The sequence below is a fragment of the Phaethon lepturus genome, unplaced genomic scaffold (assembly GCF_000687285.1).
Source record: "Phaethon lepturus isolate BGI_N335 unplaced genomic scaffold, ASM68728v1 scaffold8877, whole genome shotgun sequence".
Lineage (NCBI taxonomy): Eukaryota > Metazoa > Chordata > Aves > Phaethontiformes > Phaethontidae > Phaethon > Phaethon lepturus.
Window position 1 is genome coordinate 27,232 of NW_010549749.1, and position 15,974 is coordinate 43,205.

A 15,974-nucleotide genomic window follows, 5' to 3' on the forward strand; every position below is an offset into this window, starting at 1 on the left:
TTGACCCAACTATTACGCTGATCTGAATGCTCTACCTACAATATATTTTTCCCTCAAATTTCCCTTGCTGGTGTGTTGTCAAATTCAGGAGAGCCTGGAAATTTTGATTCTCTATGGCAAATGAAATAAATAGAGGGGACGCTAAGTGAGGATTTTTTTGGTTGATTGCATTTCATCCAAATTCCATATAAAATACTTAGGTTTAGTATGATACACCAACGATGTGAAACTCCCCTTTAACTATGAAGACTTAGGTGTTTTCCTCCTATGGGATGTTATGGAACTTGAAATCATATTGGTGTAATGAACTTGTCTGGGAAAATTTAACATAGTTTTAAAACAGTAATGGTTAGCTTGTAACAGTAGTATCTTTTGCTAAAGAACACTATTCTTTTCCACTCTATCCAGCCTAATTTTTTTAAAATCCTCCATTGCAGGAAGTGTTCTTCAAATTGTTTCAGCACCTGGTCAGCAGTATTTGAGACCACAGGGTCCAGTTGTCATGCAGACAGTTTCCCAAGCAGGAACTGTTCAGAATGCTCTGAATGCTTTAGGAAACCAGCATCAAGCAGGTGTCCCAGCTTCCACAGCAGTGACACAGCAAGGTGGGTTTCTAGCTTGAAGAAAGGTCTCTATCTGAACATTCAGTTACTAAAATCACATTGATCTATAACTCCAAATTGTTATAGATCATAGTTCTGCAAGCTGAGTTCAGAAGCAGGTAAGCTATGAAGCAAGTCCTTCTGATTTGTGTGTACTGGAGTTGTAGATGATTTTTCAGTACAAACTTGGGAGAGCTTGAAACTGTATTAAATATATAGAATTTTTTTACCAGTACTGTCTTATATCAGATTTTTGTGGGAATAAGTGAATTTGAAATACTTTGTTACTTTTTTCAAAGAAAGGTCAGGGTGATTATTTTTTATACTGACAGAGAATGTCCAGCAGTTCTCTCCTTTTTTCCACATTGATTTTGCTTTTATCTCATTTTCTTTGCTTCTCTATCTAATCAGGCTACTGATTTCCCTTTCCGTCTGCAAATACTGCTTAGATGTTTGGTGCCTTGCTGCAAATGTGATCAGTTCCTTGCTTAAAAACACAATCAAGATGTTGATCAAAAAACAATAGAGAAACTGCTGTCTAGGATGCATTTACAGCAAAACAGCAGGTTGTTAAATGATGATAAATGCATTGCTAGGAGTTTGTTCCCTGGAAATGGCCATCTGCTGTAATTTTCTCTGGATATAAACCGTTCCCTCAAAATAGACTGTTTACTGCTCCTTTTTGATGTATTAACATGTCCTTGAAGTTCATATTTTGACTTCCTGAAGAGTAAACATCTCATCATAAAAAGGGGAGAGGAAGCTTCAACAGCCTCCCAGTTGTTGGGAGGCAAAGGATTTCTGTCATAGTTTGGAAGATCTGTGGCTCAAACGCTTCACTCTCCAGCTCTGATTACATTACAGGTACTCCTAATATGGCCACAGTTCAGAATGAGAATTGATACAAGATTTCTACAAAAACTCATACATCTTAATACTATCATGATGGTAAAAAGAGAGGTCTGTTAAAAGCAATAACAACTAAAGTATTGTTTCCAATTGATAAAAGAAAACAGTATTATTTTTGCTGTTCGTCTTTGGAGGAAGATGTAAAGCATATTGACAATACTTACTTTGGCTTTCTGAATTTTTGATAAAATGCCAAATAAATTATTGCTTTGGGTGATTGAAAACTATAATTGCTGGGCTCACCTGTAACTGTGTAGTAAAAATTGGATTTATACTGGCTATCTGTATTAGCTTGTTTGTAATAAAAATGCGGAAAGGCAAAGCTTAAACCTCTGCATCCTCCCTGGAGTCTATTATTCTTAATATAAGGTCTAGTGCCTGCTTGTTAACTTGAACGCAATTCTTCATCAGTGTGGTGACTCACCACTAAATACAGTTTCACATTGACTTGTGGAAGGTCGTGCTGCTTTTCTAGTACAAATAATCAGTGCTGATGAGCAATGCATTCTGGCTGAGATAGAAACCTATATATCCTATCAAGAAAATAATAGCTACACAGTGTCTGTAGTCTGCTGGTAGATGACGGCTATTACTGTAGTTTAGTTTATTTGTGTGTAATGTTCTTGTAGTTTAGTTAGCTGTCTGGGAAAACACCTGCTAGCAGTTGAATTCACAAGAATGCTACTGTGAGATTCCGTCATAGAGTTTCATCACCTTGTAGATTTTCTGAATTCATATGTTTTCTGAAAAATCTTAGATGATTTGTTTAAGATGAATTAGAACAATCTTTTCCCGATTTAGAGTATAACTTCTAAATGTTAGTACCTATTGCACTATACGTGACATTTTGAATAAACCGCGAATGCAGCGCGTCTTTGTGCAAAGCAAAGTAAAATTCCATTGATCTGTCTTGGATTTTTTTGAAAACAGTTGACATACGTATCTGTCAGATATCTGATGTGTAACAAAGCACAAAATTGCAATACTCAGTGGACAGTTAGACTAAAAATTTGACTGTAATTATGATGTGTTACAGCTATGAAATGTCTACTTACTGAAAATAATAAACAAGACCAATCTTCAGAAGAATAAATATATAAACACAAGGTTTATCCTCAGTTTGTATTCCAGGTAGAACTGCCATTACTAATTTGTCATCTGGTGACATAGGAGCAGTGCTAAAACCAGCACCTACATATGGACAATCGCAGGTACTTAGCTTTTCTTTTCTTATGGAAACACAACTTTTCAGGGATGATACTAAGTCCATGTAATAGTTGTAAGCTATAATTTACAAAGCTGGAATTAATTAGGGAGTGGGTAAGAAACCCAACTTTTGTCAGTGTATCAGGTTGACAGACATGATAAATTTTCATCTATAATCCGTAGTTTAAAATAAATTCTTGTGTATAAAAGCAGCTAACAGCGTTCTTGTGCTGTGATAGCTGACAGGTTCTTATAACTCATGTATCGTAATTGTGTAGTAATGCATGAATAAAGAAATCGTAAGGTTTTCTGTGTGTTTTGAACACAGAGGCAATTGGGCATATTTTTCTAGATTTCTAATCTTGAGCATCTTCTCTAAAAACTTGTTAAGCAACCTATAAAGCCTAGGGAAACATTAAGTATACGTTAAACTGTGAAAGAACCTGTACCTTGTCAATATTAATGTGTTAATTGAAATGTCCCAAATATAGATGATTAATTTTGTTTTATTTCCAAAACTATGAAAATGTACTTTAAAAAAGGGAAGAAGATACTAAACTGAGATAGAATTGATTCTTTAATATGAATTTAATTTAGCTGTAGTCCAATTTTATTCAAAATTTATCCCTTTTGTGATTGGTCTAAGTAGTTGTTATAATCTAGGATGTTGGTGGTATAAAACACACAGTACTCTGTTCCTGATAGCTTCATTCTAAAGAAACAAATTCCTAAGCGATTGTGGTGAGCAGTAAATGTTTCCTTCAACTTTTCTTGGCAAAGGAAACATATGAAGAAAAGAACCGGCTTTTGAAGGAGCGCCTGGACAGAATATTTTCTGGCAATGAGCGCCGTTGTTCACGGGCCCCAATGTATGGCAGAGACTTGCTGAGTGTTTGTTCTTTGACTGGTGAAAGCAAGCACTCTAAGCTGTCTTCCAGTGAAGACAACAGTTGGAGGTGGGCTGGCTTTGTGAATTGTTGCCTTTCTTCAAGTGCCTCTGGAGGCCCAAGTAACCCATTGCAAGAAATGATCCTGACTTTGGTTCAGCAACAAGAATCTCTAAAGGATGTTGTTAACAGGTAATGTTACTCTACCATGTAAGCCTTTACCACATTTAGTTATTTCTTAAATACTCTTTTTCAAAAAAGCTTTAAAACCTTGTTTCTGTTCATGGGCTTGTTCGGTTTGGACTGATTTATTTAGCAGTAAATGATGTGCAGTATGCACGTAAAAATGCCAGTCTGTTTCCTTTAGGATCTTTATTTTAAGCGTTTTCAGTGCCTCATTCCTAATTTCAAGCCCAAATTTAGCTGAACATACTTCAGCTTACATCCTTAAACTTGGGATTTACTTCCAAGTAGGTACCTCTTGGAGCCAACTAACAAGAGTTAAGACTGAGATGTAGGCAGAAGCTAGTTTAGCTAAAGCTGACATTTAGTGGATTATGTGCAGAACAATAGCTGCAGTTTTCTAGAAACATGAAATGCAATTAGAACTCTTCAAACCTTCTTGAATTGCCTTTAGTAAGTTTGGTGTGAGAGATGTTTCGTGTGTTTGAGCTGCAGTGGCTGAATACAGTGGTCACAGTGCAAACACCTTAACAGAAGCTATCATCAAAGCAGACAAAATGAGAAAGGGAGATAGAGAAAATTAAAACTTTGAAGCTATGGAGCACTTACTAAGTCACGTTAACAAAGTGTTAGATAATACTGTAAAATTATATGCTTGACAGGGTGAAAATTATTGCTGTAGATGATAATTTTGTATGTAACTTTTTAAACTGGTATTCCCTTGCTTTGATGCTTTTCACAGGGCTCTCTTCATATTGCCAGCTGCAGTTGCTGCTCCCCCATGTTTGTATGTAGCAAATCCCCCCCCTTCATATAGTCACAGATTGAAACTCCTTAAGCACAGTCTTAAGCAGAAGGCAGCTCCACACTTGCATCAGTTGCAACAGGTTACAACTCCTCACTTGCTACAGTTCCCTGACCTCCGGCTGGTGCAGTATGACTCAGGTAACGGAGGACATTTGGTGATAATATCTTGGTAATTTCCTGTTTCATAGGAATGGAATGTCTATGTAAAACATGTATTGTTTTTCTTGTTTGAAATATAGGAAAATTAGAAGCTCTTGCTGTCTTGCTTCAAAAGTTGAAATCTGAAGGGCGGCGTGTGCTGATTTTGTCACAGATGATTCTCATGTTGGACATACTGGAATTGTTCCTGAATTTCCATTTCCTCACGTTTGTGAGGATCGATGAATATGCTAACCGTGAACAACGGCAGGTAAGTTTGCCCTAAAGGTTGTCCACTGGCACAGCAATATATGATGCTCAGGCTTTTATATGCTACAGCAGAGGAAAGAAATTTGCCTCGTTTCTAATCACTTTGAAACATTTGACTTGTCTTTGGTATTTTATTTTGGTGTATCGTTTACTTATTCCTTGCTTTTATTCCGTTTATGTAGGAGCTGATGAAAATTTTCAACAGAGACAAGCGCATTTTCTGTGCCATCCTTTCCTCACACAGTCGTTCCACTGGAGTCAATCTCGTTGAGGCAGACACTGTTGTGTTCTACGACAATGATCTAAACCCAGTGATGGATGCAAAAGCTCAGGAATGGTGTGACAGAATTGGGAGATGTAAAGATATCCATATATACAGGTGATAGTTACAGATCAACAAACGCTCTTTTACATGCTTTAATGTAAGGTTAATTCAGATAGTGCTGCTCTGTATGATCTGAAATGAAGTGGAAACTATCGAAAACTTCATCTCACTTCAGTAAAAAAGATGCCAGGTTATCATATGAAAATGTAGTTGATCTTAACACCAGATATGATTAATGAATCATATTTGCATGGTTTTTGTCTGTTATTTTACATGGAATTTTTAAAGTGAGGTGTTTTTTGATTATATTTTTAATTTAAAAAATTTACACTAATTGTTAAAAGAAAGGATTACAGTGAAGGTGATAGTATGTGTTTTGTTCTGGGCCTGTACCAGAACTACCCCCCCCCCCCCCCCCACACCAAAAACAAAAAAAACCCCCCACAAAATCCCACAAACCACCACTTTTTAAAAAGTTCAGTGTTATTCTCTAAGGGCAATTTGTCTTTTTGTTTCTGAAAGCTGTTCTGGAAATGGCTTTTCATATTTCTTCTCTTTTTCTGTTTCTTTTAGGCTTGTCAGTGGTAATTCTGTAGAAGAGAAGCTTTTGAAAAATGGCACAAAGGACTTGATCAGAGAAGTAGCTGCTCAGGGAAATGACTATTCAATGGCCTTTTTAACACAGGTAAGTTAGTATCCAAAATACCTTCAAACACCTGTGTTGCAGTGTTTAATAAACTCAAGCATCTGCGTTGGCATGTTTAATAACAGTTTAGTAGAAATCCGTTTGGGGTAGAATTGATAGGTAAGCATATCAGATTTCATGCTTGCTTGAACTTAGGTGTTAGGGCCACATTCTCTGAAATACTGTCTGTCTGCTTTTGTTCTGTTACTGGCATAGCGATGCACAAGGCATTGCCTATGTGGCTTAATATATTCTGTTTTCCTGGGCCTTGCTGCAAAATTCTGCAGAGCTTGTAAGGATGAAGGTTTCAACAACTTTGAAAAACATGAAATACAAAGTTTGGGTGTTTAGTGAGATAGGTTCTCAATTGCCGCTCTGGAGATGCGGAAGACAGTGACTGCACTGATGAGGCTAGGCCATCCCCTTCTGGCACTCCCAACATGGTGGTGCAGGATGAGGCAGTGTGTATTTTTGACTTTCTTATAAATGAACTGTTAACACTTTATTCTACCCTGTCCTATAGGAGAAGGGTATGGAAGAGAAACTGGAAGATTTTCCAGAAATAATAGAGGTTTATTTTTTCTTTAGTCAGTCCATAGTTTATAAGGTCACTTGAACCTGAGCTAACTCAAAAGTTTTGTGAAAAAATAGAATGATCCTGAAAGCTGAATGTGCTTATCTTTTTTTTTTTTTTTTTTTTACTTCTACTTACCAAGCAAACGATTCAGGAATTGTTTGAGGTTCATTCTCCTATGGAGGATTCTGGATTTAGAGTGAAAGCGGAAGAATTTGTAGTACTTTCTCAAGAGCCATCTCCAGCAGAAAATATTTCACCTAAAGTTGCAAGACCATTCATAGAGGTAATTATTAACATATACATTAAAAATGCAGCTGTGCAACATTAGTATTAAACAGCTGCCTTACCTTATTTGGGTAACTTCTGTCAATCTCTCTTTCTGGTATTTTTATGATGTTTTGTCATTTTTCTTCTAACAAAACTTCTAGAAGCCCACAGTTGAGTTGTATGCTTTCTGGGAACTGTTTCTCTTGCCTCAGCAGAGACTTACTCCAGAAATTTGTGTTGGATTTCAGTGAACTTCTTATGGGGTTTCTTTCCATATTTTTGATGTCTTCATTATTTTTAAAATACGTCTTTCTGAAAGGCCCTCAATAGTATTGAACAAGAGGATGAGGAGCCAAATGATCGTGTACAAGAAGCAGGACCTAAGTCAAGCATTAAACCTTTAATCTCGGAGCTCTGCGAGACAAAATACAATGAAGAGCCCTCACAGCTGCAGGAATTAGTTGCTGTTGTGGATCAGGTACCATTACTTCCATGAATATTTTGTTAAAAAGTAAAGTTTAGTTCAAATATTTCAATGTCTTTGCATTCTGGCCTTAAATCAACTCTGTTGTGGATTGATATTCCCGTTAAACAGATGGGAGATCTGCTACTGACTTAAGGTGTTAAGCCATCAGAGAGGGAGATGAGTTTTAAGGAGAGTTTTGATACACTCTCCTTCAGTTAACATTTCTTTAACTATCCTCAATACTAACTTTTTTTTCCTTGATACGTTCTCTCAGCTGACTCCAATTGAGAAGTATGCTTTGAATTATTTAGAGCTCTTCCATGTTTCAGTTGATGAGAATGAGCCACGGTTGAATGAGGTAAAACCACAAATCTTTCTTTTCCATGTTGTTCTGTCACAGTGTGTACAAGCAGGGTTATATTTTCAATGTGAAGTGGAAGTTTCTCCAATGATGTGGAATATATTGCAGACACTTCTGTGATGTTGCTATACTTTATGAACACCGGAATGCCTTACAGAGCACTTACTATTTTAGCATTCTCTTGGTTTAAGCAGGTGTCAGTTCTTTATTTCTTTTTTATAAAATGGGAATGACATTCTTCAGCAGAGCTCAGCAAATATTTGTTGTACTCCATTGATAGTAGGGGGAAAAAATTTCATGGATTTCAGTGAGCCTTCTTATTTGTGTAGAGGAGCTGTGTTCTGGTTGTCTTGGCTGTTTAATTAAAAACCTGAGTTTGCTTTATTTTGAGGGTTTAAAGACCCTCAACAGAGACCAAAAAATCTTTTCTAAATGATTGTGAAAGTATCTGTTAAGAAATTGCTATAATATTTTTGTGCTTGAAAATGTCAAAGTTCAGGGTGTTTGTCCATAAAAATACAAATTGATACCTTTTAATCCAGTGTCTGTTACTGCATGAGATTTATAAGGAGTCTGACTTTCATCTAGATGGAATTGAAAACGGCAAAGAAAGTGTGGGAAGTCCAGCATATGAAGAAGTTAAAGGAAAAGGAGCAAAAAATGCTTTGGGAGGATGAAGAGGAACTTCTAACCTACACTCGGGAGGATGCATACAACAAAGTAATTCCTCATTAGTCTTGCTTTTCTTAATAGTGTATTTCTTAACAGTTATTCTGAGAATACCTTTTCCTTCAGGGTTCAGTTGGGTCATCTGAATTGTATTTTCTTTTTGCTGTGTAGGAATATGTCTATGAAGGTCCAGATGGACAAACTGAAATAATGCCAGTAAGTAAAAGTAACACCAGGCCTAAATAGGCTTTTTATTTTTTGAAACGTAAAGGTCCATGGAGAGTTAATATTGCAGTAACTACAAATTGTGTTCTGTGCAGCTTTGGACTCCTCCCACACCACCTCAGGATGACAATGATATCTACATTGATTCTGTTATGTGCCTGATGTATGATACCACCCCTATTCCAGAGTCAAAGTTGCCTCCAGTGTATGTCAGGAAGGAGCGTAAACGACACAAAACAGATCCGTCTGGTAAGTGTTTGTTCAAAACTGTTCTAAGATATATTGCTGAAATTTTAAAAAATCAGGGGATTTTTCATACCTCCTACATGTCTGGTTCAGTAAAGGTCAAATTTGCAGGTTTGAAGAGGTGAAAATTCTTGTCTCACCATGGTCTTGAAGCAGTATAATCCCTCGAAGCCCCAGTTCTTACAGTGTGTCTCTCTATTTAGACATATAGTTGTTTTTTAAAAGGACAGTTTTAGAAAACCTGAATTCTGCTATGTTACTTAGGACAAGGCTGATCTTTATACCAGGCTCTGTTTAGTTACTGACAGTATGCTTTTAAGAGGCAATAGGGAATACTCTGTACACATGTAGGAGTATTTTGTAACTATAAGTAGCAGAGGAATCAAAGAACGGTAGTAACTATTTACCAAGAAATTTTTTTTGTCTTAGCTGCAGGTAGGAAGAAAAAGCAACGTCATGGAGAGACAGTTATTCCACCTCGTTCACTTTTTGATCGAGCAACTCCAGGAATGTTGAAGATGCGCCGAGAGGGCAAAGAGCAAAAGAAAAACATCTTGTTGAAACAACAAACACAGTTTGCAAAGCCTTTGCCGACTCTTGTCAAACCAGCTGCTGAGGCTGGCCAGGATAATCCAGAATGGTTGATCAGTGAAGACTGGGCACTTCTGCAGGTCAGATGATACATGCACTTTCTGCTGTTATTATTTATTATATTTTTGCTTCTCATTTCAGAAATGGCTCTTTCTGCCCTTTATCTCTTCAAGGCTATTTCTAGTTCTTAATGGTTAGTTTGGCATTTTGCTGATGTAACTCAGAACAGATTGCCTATAATTTGTGTTTCTCTAAGGATAAATTAAAGGATAAACTACAGAATGCATGATTAAGTCCTATTTTTGTTGTGGAGACCACTTACTATTATGTTCCAGATAAGTTGTGCTGGCTGGACATTTGATAAAGTAGCTAAGGTTCTCCCCACGTTGGAGAAGAGAGCGGTATTTGAGTGGCAGCTCTCTGTTCCTTTTATACCAACCTCCAAGTGTTTTCTTGCCCATCAGTCTGCATAATAGCATTTTATGATTATTTATTCTCTGCGAATGTAGATGAACCCATAGCCTGAGCCGTAAGCTATCTGTATCGTTGTAGTAATGGTGTGTGGACACATGTAGATAAGGGTAGGTTTGGAAGATTGGAATGATTTGTCATCTGAAGCTTTTGTACCTTTATCTGTTGTAGGCAGTGAAACAGCTGCTGGAGCTTCCTTTAAATCTTGCTGTTGTATCGCCAGCACACACTCCCAATTGGGACCTTGTTAGTGATGTTGTTAACTCATGCAGCAGAGTCTATCGCTCACCAAAACAATGCCGAAACAGATATGAAAATGTCATTATTCCAAGGGAAGAAGGAAAGGTGAGTTTACATAGAATGATGCGTCTTTTTTTACCTTAAGTTTGTAGAGTTTTTTTTCCTTATCTCCATAAAGACTTGTTTTTTTGTTAAATGTTTCAACAGTGTAAATAAATAACTTTTAAAAGATTATAAAATTATCCTCATCAGGATTTCCACTTATTTTATGTGATTTCTTTGAAAAGAAAAAGCACCTGAACAAAATCTTCCACAAAAGATCATCTAACTTTCCTTCTTATTTTACAGCTAATGTACGAAGCTAATCCTAAAAAGAAGACAAAAAGTATTTATAAGGTGTGCATTGGTATTCTTTCAAAATCAAATCTAGACACTGTGGTATTTAGCAGCAATGGAGGTGGGCAGATAATTCATATGAGATCCATGTTGAGTGTTACTTGAGTTCTGAAACATTAAAATTCCAAATTTATTTTTCCTTTCTTTGTTGATACAGTGGATTGACACGAGACTTCAGCTTTTGGATTTGATAGATAAATTTTAAATCATGCAAGAAGTTTGTTATTTCACTTAAACTGTAGTGGGTATTTTTCCACCTAACCACCATGTAACCTATCCTGATTATTATGATGGTACTCAAGAGCTGTAAGAATGTACTTCGTGCTAGGGTCTAAGTGGATTACAAATACGTAGTGAATTTAATGCTTGAAGCACCTTTTAGTAAATGAGGATGATAGTACGCTACAGAAACAAAAATAAATTCCATGATTATAAAGAACTTCTTCCAAACCATACAGCAAGTTAGTTACAGAACTGGGTGGAGAATCTAGGACTTCCGACTGTAGTCCCATCCTCTGACTAATAAGCAGGTTTGTCCCTGACTGGCAGTTTCTGCTTAGGAGAAGCCAAATGTTAGAATGGCATGGTGTGTTGGATGTTAACATAGCTTTGTTGGGAGAGCAGTGCAGTGATGGTTTTATTATATTATGTGTGCGCTATGCATAACTATAAACTAATGGGCTCTTGATTTGGGTACTGAATTAAACTTGCAAAATCTAAACTAAAGCAAAGATTCTTTTTCAAATTAGAGTTTGCCATTTTGTATGTCCCCAAGTGCTGATGCCAGTGTGACCGTGAGAACTGCTCCTTATTTTACTCTTTCTTTATATATTTCCCATAGAGTTTTGTGTAACAGTAAGTTATCAGTGACCCGAGGCAGAAACCAGTCTGTGATAGATATGTTGGAGTACGTTTTAAAATAATCTACAAGCGCACCATGTGTTTATACATAGACAAAACGCCATGTGTGTGTGTTCACAACTAAAAGCTGGTTTGTTTTCATTTTTTAGACTAAAAACAGTCGCCCACTTCGTACCAATCAGATCTATGCTCAAGATGAGGGTGCCACCCACACGCAACTGTATACTAATCATTTTGAGATGATGAAAATGATTGCAGGGAAACGAAGTCCACCTATCAAACCTCTGTAAGTTTAACTGGGATCATTTGATGTCCTGTCACCATAGATGTCCTGGAAACTGTGTTCTGAATTGCTCTTGCAACCCAGAGTTATTTTACACTCTGTTTCAAACTGATATTTTGTTTCTCTGTTCTTGATCTCTTTCCTTGTGTCCTGGCCTTGTGTTACTGGAACACCTTCATATTTCATGAGTTTGGGTTAGCTTTTACTGACTGCATGAATTTATTTTGCATGATGAAGAGCAGAAGAGCACTCAGTTGTTTTGTTTTAATGTACTTTATAAACTACACTTTCCATTTGCCTGAACTGTAAACATTTTGATGTCTGTGCTGTTTAGTAGTACATTGTTTTCTATGTATATTCCTGCAGTAACTTTCTCTGTATTCATCTAATATTTACTCTAAGTCTTTCTTAAAATGTCTTATCTGTATGCAGGTTCCAGTACTGGTGGGAATATCATGAAAACTTCAGCAAAACTGCAGTGTTATCCACTAAAACGTGTGAAATTAAATATTGTTTTAAAGTTTTTTCTGTCTCCAGTAATACAGTTTTGCTCAATTTCAGACTTGGCATGAATCCTTTCCAGAAGAATCCAAAGCATGCATCAGTGCTTGCAGAAAGGTGGGCACTCTTTGTCTTAAAGGAGTTATGGATTGCATAAAAGTCCTTTTTTTTCTTTTCCTTTTTAATGATTGTGTGCTTTGTCTTATCATGTTTCTAGTGGAATCAACTATGATAAGCCACTTCCTCCCATTCAAGTTGCATCCCTCCGAGCAGAACGTATTGCAAAAGAGAAAAAGGTACAGTCTCCATCTCAGCTATACATTTAATTACTGCAGGAATTAAAAAATTAGACAACAGAGGAAGTATGAGAAAATCTGCCTCCTGGGAGAAGTTTGGCGGTACAGTAGATGTTATGGGCAGCTGCAAATTGTTCATGTACTAGGGTTTAGAGATATCCAAGGTCCAAAGTGGGACCTTTCCTTGGGCCTGTATGTCACACTCATACTTGTTTAGAAGCATCTTTTGGAAAACATACTAAAAACTTCTTGACCGTTCTGTAGCCTTCTTTCTTACATTATTCAGAAAGAGATACTTGTCCTTGCCTGTTGATGGTAAATCACTTGTTGTGCTATGCTCTAAGTCATATAACCATGAATATAGCTTGTAGTTTGAAACTGGTTAGGTCATGTAACTTGGAGTTTGAGAGTTACAGTGAAAACAGATTTGTATGCTGTCTCTGCACACGCATATATATTACACGCTTAGAATTAAAAGGGTTTTGTTTGTTATTTTGTTTCATTTCTAAAAAAATACATCCTGATTGTTACATGCACTGTTTTGAAGACTATGAAGCTCATACTTTGGTTTCCTAGGCTTTGGCTGAACAGCAGAGGGCACAGCAACAGGCAGGTCCGCAGCCTCAGCAGCAGCAAGCTGGCCAGCAGCAAGCTCAGCAACCAGCTGTACAGCAAGCACAAGCCCAACCCCAGCCGCAGGCTCAGGCACAGGTAGTTCAGCAGCCACAGGCAGTAGTGCAGACTGCAGTAACTACTGTGGCCAACACAGCAGTATTGGTAAGAAAGGGAAGGCTTGGTGCCTCTGATGTAGTAACTTCAGTTCTCCTGTGTGTACCTTATTTGCGTGTTTTATTTTCTCTGGAAAGTGAGAATTTTAGGTCAGTGTAGTGAAATGAAAACTTCTTCCTTTTTTCTTTTTTTTCCCCTGAGTATGCTGGGTATCTTCTTTTTTGCTCATTTATTAACTCTGTGTTCGTACCATTATAGCAATAGGTCTTGGCATTCTGAGGTGGAAAAACACCATATCCTTTGCAAAGATTTTCTTCCTTTTTCAGCTTAGACTTTAATTTAATCAAAGTCTGTGCAAATACATTTACACAGTCAGTGAACAGTGATATACAGAGAACTTGGACAATAAAGAGAATGTAGCTGTAAGAGCTATCTCTGTTAAAGTAGCTTAAAAAACAAAGCTTTATTAACCTTTGCAAGGCAAGTGGAATGTTGCATCCTACAGGCCTATCATGGTTGTTTTGTTGCAAATCTGGACAAAGTTTTCATGGCTTCCTTAAATCTAGAGTCAGTTTTAATGAGTCTGACAGGTCTGGGGCTTTTGTTTTTAGAGCCAATGCAGTTGCCACACTGTGTGCAGACAGTGATGATTTTATTTTGCTTGTTGAAGGGCAAGAATACCAGAGCTTTTACAGAGAGAGAGAGGAGGGCTTCTGCCCCATAAGTGTTGCTCAGTGATGGTCACGTGTAAGTGGTTGCCTGTGGCGCTCCCTTCTACTAACAAGGATGTCAAATGACCACTATTTACCAAACATTTGACAGCTCTCCAATTTCTTGTTAAGTGTTGCAGAATCCTAATATATACATCAGTTGTTGATACGTATAATGAATGAACAACTGCAGAAGTATCTGTGCATTTATTGCATTTTTCTTATTTTGTGACTTCTGGAATACAGCGTTGTGTTAAACAGCATAGTAGCGTAAGAGCTATATTCAGTTTTCTTTTATTGTTTTTCTGAACTGTTACCTCAATTGTCTTCTGTAATAGGCGGGCACAATCAAAACAGCAGTTACGGGGACAAGTATACAGACTGGTAAGAAGACTTTATAATTAGGCATTGGAGATGATAGGACATTTGGATTTTCATTTTTAGGATCTCACATTTAATATTGGCTTGCTTTCAGCTACAGTGAGTGGAAATGTCATAGTGAATACCGTTGCTGGAGTCCCTGCTGCTACCTTTCAGCCCATCAATAAACGTCTGGCTTCACCTGTTATACCTGGAACATTGACTGTGAGTAGATAGCACCACTAGTTGTGTCCCTGCTCTGATCTTGGTTGCGTGTTTTATCAGCGTATCTGTTTTCCTCTTTAGCTTTCCGTGTTTTCAGAAAATCTGCTTCTGGGAAATTTCATGTGCATCATGTGATTCTGTATCAAACCCCTCTCCCTTACCAAAATATCAGAACATACTGGAACAGTTCATCAGAAAAAAGTGCCTAATAGATACTACTGTTAAAAATAGTTCATAGATGAGTGCTGTCATAGGCAATTTACTATGTCATTATCATTTCCAGCCTGTAACTGTTTTGTGCTTTGTTAATTACAATCTTTATTATTATTTTGATGTTTAAGACTATAGAAGATAAAGCAAAAAATTGATAGGTAGTAAAATAAAATTTATGTAGTGTGGTTAAGGGTTTGGTGATCAGCCTGTTTGAAAAAGAGTTAACCAGATGCTCATTATGAGACATATCTGGACAGATGTGTCAGAAAGATTTGGACCTTCTTTGCTTTTGCAATGCTTTTGCATTTTTGATGTTTGCTTCTAAAATTGTAATAGTCCATTTCCATAAGGTTCCATAGCTTTATATGAGGTATGGAAACTGAGAAATAATGACTGTGCTCCTTTTCAGACTTCGGGAGGCACTGCAACTGCACAAGTGGTACATACCCAGCAGCGAACTGCAGCAGCACCTGCAGCTTCCACAGAACTGGTGACCATAGCATCTACCCAGGGAGTTCGTGCAGTAACATCAGTGACTGCATCAGCAGTAGTAACTACAAACTTGACACCTGTGCAGACCCAGACAAGATCTTTGGTGACTCAAGTTACACCAGGTAATAATGGTTTGTTAAGGAATTTTTTTCCAAGTGTACCTAAAGGGCCCCAGAATTTCTGTAGGTTGCTTGACCACCGTAGCCCCACAATATTGAAGGTGTGGATTTGTTGGCAGCATAATTAAACAGTGCTATGATTTTTAACTTGCTTTATTGTTGGTGCTCAGATTACATTTTTTTCAGTATTTCTGGATAAAGTGTTGCAGTAAAGAGCTGCTTGGCCCCTAGGCATTACAATTAAAAAAGATTATTAATAATGCACAAGTAAAACATTAGAATTGACTGTCTCAACTAAAAAACATTGTGAAGAAGGGATCATATATTTTATTATTTACTCTGCTTTTACATCATGTTTATGCTAATGTGCTGTTGTTTGCAGTTAATCCACAAACTGTGCTGGAGCAGAAAAATATGCATTTAACAGTTGGCTTTTCAGGTGAAATCAATTCATTAAACTGAATGTTGAAAATCTTTCTTCAGAGCATTTTGTTTTTTCTTTATTCACAGCTACGCCAACAGTCCAGCTGTCTGGCAAAACAATCACTCCTGCTCACTTCCAGCTTCTGAGGCAACAGCAGCAGCAGGCTGCTCAGGTGCAGGTCCCACAGATTCAGGCTCAGGCACAAGCCCAGTCTCCAGCCCAAATAAAAACTGTAGGGAA

At 37.3% G+C, this 15,974-nt stretch overlaps 1 protein-coding gene across 1 annotated transcript in view; it reads left to right on the plus strand.

The window, feature by feature from the left end:
• EP400 (E1A binding protein p400) overlaps window positions 1-15,974 on the plus strand; it is a 47,578-nt gene that overhangs the window by 25,633 nt on the left and 5,971 nt on the right. Inside the window, exons 24-46 of the mRNA XM_010290357.1 lie at window positions 438-605; window positions 2,631-2,722; window positions 3,498-3,796; window positions 4,530-4,732; window positions 4,834-5,003; window positions 5,185-5,381; window positions 5,901-6,012; window positions 6,729-6,872; window positions 7,176-7,334; window positions 7,597-7,680; window positions 8,272-8,403; window positions 8,524-8,568; window positions 8,673-8,826; window positions 9,253-9,494; window positions 10,057-10,230; window positions 11,532-11,668; window positions 12,227-12,283; window positions 12,384-12,462; window positions 13,039-13,239; window positions 14,240-14,285; window positions 14,377-14,486; window positions 15,109-15,313; window positions 15,821-15,974. Coding sequence (XP_010288659.1) covers window positions 438-605; window positions 2,631-2,722; window positions 3,498-3,796; window positions 4,530-4,732; window positions 4,834-5,003; window positions 5,185-5,381; window positions 5,901-6,012; window positions 6,729-6,872; window positions 7,176-7,334; window positions 7,597-7,680; window positions 8,272-8,403; window positions 8,524-8,568; window positions 8,673-8,826; window positions 9,253-9,494; window positions 10,057-10,230; window positions 11,532-11,668; window positions 12,227-12,283; window positions 12,384-12,462; window positions 13,039-13,239; window positions 14,240-14,285; window positions 14,377-14,486; window positions 15,109-15,313; window positions 15,821-15,974 — 3,364 coding nt within the window. The remainder of the gene's footprint in view (window positions 1-437; window positions 606-2,630; window positions 2,723-3,497; window positions 3,797-4,529; window positions 4,733-4,833; window positions 5,004-5,184; window positions 5,382-5,900; window positions 6,013-6,728; window positions 6,873-7,175; window positions 7,335-7,596; window positions 7,681-8,271; window positions 8,404-8,523; window positions 8,569-8,672; window positions 8,827-9,252; window positions 9,495-10,056; window positions 10,231-11,531; window positions 11,669-12,226; window positions 12,284-12,383; window positions 12,463-13,038; window positions 13,240-14,239; window positions 14,286-14,376; window positions 14,487-15,108; window positions 15,314-15,820) is intronic.